This window comes from Oryza sativa, chromosome 7 (assembly GCF_034140825.1).
Source record: "Oryza sativa Japonica Group chromosome 7, ASM3414082v1".
Lineage (NCBI taxonomy): Eukaryota > Viridiplantae > Streptophyta > Magnoliopsida > Poales > Poaceae > Oryza > Oryza sativa.
This window is the reverse complement of record NC_089041.1, coordinates 21,955,788-21,961,742: the sequence shown is the minus strand read 5'-3', so window position 1 is coordinate 21,961,742 and position 5,955 is coordinate 21,955,788. Positions and strand designations below refer to the sequence as shown.

Below are 5,955 nucleotides of genomic sequence, written 5' to 3'. Positions count from 1 at the left end.
GCTTGAAGTACATTGTTGTACTCATCGTTGCTGCTGCTGGTGTTGCAATAACATCCACGCCACGGTGATGGTCTTTGCCGGTGTTCCCAGCTGAACGTCCGCGGCGGTGATGATCCTTGCTGGTGTCGTCGTCGTCATCGTCGCAGGATCCACGACGAGGATTATTGTGTGTTGCGTGCCATCGGTGCCACCACTATCTTGGCAACTCCCGTTCTTGCGGCTGCGGGAGCGGGACGTACGACGTCCCCGCCCTCCAGCGTGACGCAGCCGAAAATCCAACGCCAGCGGCGGCGGCGTCTCCCACCGAGCCGCGTTCACGCCGACGCCGCGCCGCCGCGGGCGACCAGCCGACCGGTTTTCGCGTCCGTAGGTGTGGGCGTGCGTGATCGATCAAGAGGCCTCGACTCTATGGAAAATGCTATATGTACTACTACCTTCTCTTATTGTACGCCGTTGACTTTTTATCCAACGTTTGATCATTCGTCTTATTCAAAAAATTTATGTAATTATCATTTATTTTATTGTGACTTGATTCATCATCAAATGTTCTTTAAGCCTAACATAAATATTTTTATATTTGCATAAAAATTTTGAATAAAACGAATGGTCAAACGTTGATAAAAAAATCAACGGTGTCATACATTAAAATACGGAGGGAATAACTTTTTCTTACTAGGTGGTTATCTTTTCTCTTGAAGATGAAGATTAATTTTTTTACGCAGAACGAGGTGGTATTAACGTTTGATGGATTGAGTTTAATTATTAAAAATTTAAAAAATAAATTAATATGATATTTTAGAGCAACTTTCGTCTAGAAATTTTTTTGCATGAGACACACCCTTTAGTAGTTTGAAAAACGTGTCACCAAAATCTTAATCTTCATCCAACTCTTGTTGAAGAAAAGAACGGGACCTAAATTTATACGATAGATGAAGCATGAAAATTCTGTGATAATTCTACAATTCTGCAGTAAAAATTATCCTGTGACATGTTGTTGATGCAAGTTTATTTGTTGCATGGTTAGTTACTGTTTTTTAAAGTACAAATTAACATGGCTTAATTCTAGCCCTTGAGGTATACGAAATGGCATAGATCATGCCAACTCCTCACCTGGTAGCCAACTGGGATCTGGACCCTTTTTCTTCTCCCAGTTTCACTGACATATGGACCTACCTTGACTTGTCCGGTGCTGTACCTGAACACGCTGGCAAAAGGTGTCGGAGATGGCCTCACACGATGATCGTGGGAAGGATCGCTTCGCATCCCACCGTTGCTTTCCAAACGAGCGACGGGGATAAAGCCAACACACACGCTTCCCCTTCACTTCGTCTTCAACATTAGTTCTCCTCGCCGTCTTCTCTCCCTCTCTCCAAAACCCAAATCCCCCAAACCCCGCCTCGCCTCCCCCCTCGCCCAAGCAAATCAAACCCAAGGACGCCGAGTCGCCGACGGCCATGGCGCCGGCGGTGCTCGTCCCCATCGACGAAGGCAGCGACGGGGAGGGCGGTAGCGCCACGGACGTCGCAGCCCCCTCCCCCGCTCCCATGGACATCGACGGCGACGACGACGGGCGCGACCGCAGAGGAGAAGGCGACGGAGGCGGCGTGGACCGCCTCAGCGACCTCTCCAACGACACCCTCGCCAAAATTCTGGGCCATCTCAGGGACATCCGCAACGTCGCCACCACCGCCGTCCTCTCCAGGCGCTGGCTCGATCTCTGGACCCATGTCGACATCATCGTCTTGCAGTATGACGAGCCCCCCGACTCCAGAATCGTGCAGGAAGTCCTCGCCGCCCACGCGAGGAAGGGTTCCACGGCCACTCACATCCGCCTGCTCGAGGTCACCTCCCTCAACAGCGCCACGGCGGGCGCCACGGCCTCCTGGCTCCGCGTCGCCGAGCCCCGCCTCACCGGCGAGCTCTTATTCCGCAACGCGTCCTCGGTTCCGTTCGAACTTCTCAACGACGAGATGGTCGTCGTGGAGCAGCTGGTCGAGGAGCTTGGGGTGGTGGTGGACGAAATGGGCGCCGGCTTCGAGCTGCCCTGCTTCATGAGGGTCACCAAGATAACGCTGAGCCTGGGGTTTCTCGGCCTATCGCTGCCACCATCGGGTGTCTTCGCCAAGCTCAGGGAGCTGCACCTGGTGTACGTCCGGTTCAATGGCGAGCTCACCCTGGACGATGCCATGCTCCCCTCCTTGGAATGGCTAGACATTGGCAAGTCCCGTGGCTTGGCCTCCCTGACGCTCAGGCTGGCGCCTCTGACACTGATGGCTCTGCACGATATGCGGTGGTTGCGTCGGCTCAACGCCGTGTTGCCGGGGCTCAAGGAGTTGTCTGTGTCCGAATGCTTCCTTGAGCATCTTGATGGCGTGAGCATTGTGGCAGATGAGATGGAGCAGCTCAGGTGGCCAGGTTTCTACTGGCCTGGATTGGTCTACTTCAGCAGGATGCCGCGCCTGCGGACGTTATGCGTCTCTGTCTCTGATTTTGCTCATGGATCGCGCGAGGCTTTCAATCAGGGCTCTCAGATGCTTCTCAATCGCTATCCAAGCATTCACCATCTCGAGCTGCGCGTTGTGATCAAAACAGTGAGTGCTTCTCCTTCCTCTGTATATTGTTCAAATTGCAAGATGGGATATCAATTTAGCTGTTGCCATGGTTATGTTCAAATCGTCTTTAATATGTGCACATGTCATTTGGGTTGTAAGCTCAGTACTGAATGCGTGATTTGGCTGCAGTTTTTTATTGGAAAATCTTTTTCTATTGCTTAGTGTTCGCCAACTGTTTTGTTAGTTGCAGACTAGCAGAGCGATCTTGAACTTGATGTGATAATTTGTTGATGTGCTAAAGATTCAGTTTAGTGTTTTCTGTCTTCCACTCCGCATATGCTGATGCGGTTTCTGCGTTGCCTTTACCAAAGAGATAAGCAATTATTACCAATTAGTTATCGTTACCATTATCTGGTTGCTGAACATGAGCCTGCAGATATATCTAAATTTACTTGGGACTGTCATTGAATTCAGACAATATTGATTTCTCTTCCTGCTGGCTGAAATGGAACAGACATATGGAGGATATACAAACTAAAATTGTTGACCCAAGCTAGCTCTTGTACAAGCAAATTACTAAATCATTACTAGTCGGAAGGCAAACTACTAATTCTTCAACTGTATGGCCATTTGACAAACATTTTTTGTTCTTTCCTATTAGTTTTGCATTTTGTCTGAGATTGCTTCTGTTAACTTCCTCCAAATTCGCAGGGTGTTACGCCTTTGATGGTAGGCATAACCGGACTCCCTTACACTAAGATCTTGACCCTACATTTAGTTACAGAGGGCCATTCTTATGGAGCTAGTGTATTGCATATTCTGACAATGTGTACTCGTATAGCCAAGCTGACCCTGATGATCCCAAAATATTTCGAGGTAATTATGTTCCCTATGAATTTTGAACAACTGCATTTTTCATTCTAATTTCTATGCCTGTAGTGAATTCTTGAGTAAGTGGAAGTGCACATGATTTATGAAGTTATCAATTATGCCCTATTTATGACACAACAAAATTAAATTTAACTCTTGGTATAAGTTAAATGATAAATAGGCCCATTTGTTGTAAAATTCACATACTTGTCTTATCAGCATGTCCCTCTTTGACCATTTCTTTCCTGTTGTCCTTTTAAATGATCCAGTTTGTCAGCGATGTAAAAGACCCAAGAAAGCTTTGGTAGAAGTGGAGTAATTTCTAGCACTGAATCATGCTTAACGGTGTGAACATATTTTCCATCCTATATGGCATGGATTAAACTTGAATAGAAAAAATATAATCATCATTAGATTAAGAACAGCTGTTTTCAGTTTTCACCATTCCTTTTACTTACTGAAGTGTCGTATTCACAGTTAGTCGACGTATTAGACGATTAATACATTGTACTCTGTTCTTATCCTTGTAATTTCAGGTCGAAGATGCTTGTGCAGAGATTTGCATCTGTGATTGGCTACCAAACTGGAGAAACGAGAACATTTTGTTGGAGTGTCTCGAAGAAGTAACGATCCTCTACTACAGAGGGGAGGACGATGAGCTTGACCTTCTGAAGCTCTTAGTCAGGGGAGCAACAGGCCTTAGGAGGATAAGAATAGCCCGCTACTGTTCGGTTGCTGATTGGGAGATAGAGATGCTACGTGCTGATCTACGTGCGTATGCAGAAGAGGTTGGAAGAAGTCAGATTTCCTTGGAAGTGAGGCAATGTAACGAGTAACTGAAGAGTGAAGACCGTAGTGAGCTGATGTGTGCGGCGCCTTCTTGCTCAGACCTGAAGTAAAAGAAGAGCTCTGTTGGCTATTACTGATCCTTGATGTACCTGACAAGTTTTGATCCTGCTATGCTGTACTGTAACAGATAAACTGGCTGGCTGCGACGAACCTAGCTGCCTTGCGTGGACATTTGTCTTCATAAGCAAAAGGGTTATCATCTACTACTAGGATTTTGGAATGGCTTTTTCAGCATGTTTGTCAGAGCTGAAGTGGTGTGTTTTGCGTAACAGCTCACTTTAGTTTTCACTGGCAATCCAGCAGGGATGCTCTGTGTGTACATAGCATTTCTGATTTGCTACGGCGTTCTGCAGTTGCATAGTAAGTAATCCATCTTGTCCAAGTGTTGGAAGTAGTATATATATAATGCTAAAAAGGCTTATTTTAACCATGAGATTTATTTTCCAAATAATCCATCAACTGTCATAATGGAAATATATAATGCTTTAAGTATTGTAGTCTTGGTCATTATAAGTAACCTAGTAATTGTCATAGCGTCCAATGTCCATACTACTCATCTTTGCTGCTGGTGTTGTCATATGATCCATGGTGATGGTCTTTGCCGGTGTTCCCAGCTGAAGATCCGTGGTGATGGTCCTTTGCTTGCGTCGTCATCATCATCGTCATCGTCGTCGCAGGATCCATGACGAGGATTGTGTTTGCGTGCCATCCCATCAGTGCCGCCACTATCTTGGCAGCGCGCCCGTCTTGCGGCGCCGCGGGTGACCAGGGACGACGGCTTCCGCCTCCGATACGCCGCGGGAAAATCCGTCGCCTTGACCAGCTTCTTCTGCCTCGGATTCGGCACGTTTCGTGGCAATGGCTTTGGTTTTGGGGGCTATTGCCGCGCCGGCGCCCGGGCGGCCGTGCGCGTGATCGATCGAGAGATGTCGATCCACTCCACGCGCGTGCCGCGGTGCACGGCGTGAGGTTGGTTTCCGGAGCGAGACATCGATCCGACCGCGTTATTCCATCGGGGGCCTCGGCCCGATGCGAACCAGGCCGGCCCAGTTTGTCACGGCTCATCTCATCGGCTCGGCGCCACCATGTCGCCTTCTCTTGTGAAGTTGTGAGGAGGAGCAGCAGAGCACGCAACGGCAACTCGGCATTCGGCATTTCGGAAAGCAGCGATGTTCTGTTCGAACGTTTGCTGAGAGAGGCTTCTACGTAGCGGGGAACGTGTGAGGCTGCTCTAAATTGCAACATGATCCCATTCGAAAAATTGCTCCGTTTTGAAAAAGTCGCGTCATTACAATTGTTTAGTGATGGTTATCAATAGGTATCCAATACCTACTCTCTCACCAGTCTAAAAAAAACCCTACTCTCTACATCTTAAAAAACCAACCTAAAAATAATGTGATACAATCTAGTACAACAAATATAGATAGATACCTATCCAGATCTATCTAGATTTATTGTATCTAGATTGATTTTCATAGGACAGGGAGTATACTCAAACCATTAGTTTAAACTTATTTAAGACTTATGTGCCACATTATCTCGCCTGGACGGAATGATGTCGAATATATCATATATGGTACACTATAGGTACAACCTCATACCTGTCAGGTAATAGGCTTGGTACCCGTCGGTATTATCTGATTATTGGATCTGATGTCGGGACGGAGTGAGGAGGGATGGGAGA

General features: G+C 47.2%; 1 protein-coding gene across 1 annotated transcript; it reads left to right on the top strand.

Moving 5' to 3' along the window:
- The first annotated feature begins 1,324 nt into the window (after nt 1-1,324).
- LOC112939697 (uncharacterized) lies at nt 1,325-5,515 on the top strand. Its single transcript, XM_026027244.2, has 5 exons — nt 1,325-2,591; nt 3,264-3,428; nt 3,959-4,210; nt 4,544-4,631; nt 4,989-5,515. The coding sequence occupies exons 1-5, from the start codon at nt 1,455-1,457 to the stop codon at nt 5,237-5,239; spliced, it is 1,893 nt and encodes a 630-aa protein (XP_025883029.2). The 5' UTR covers nt 1,325-1,454; the 3' UTR covers nt 5,240-5,515.
- Nucleotides 5,516-5,955: the final 440 nt, after the last annotated feature.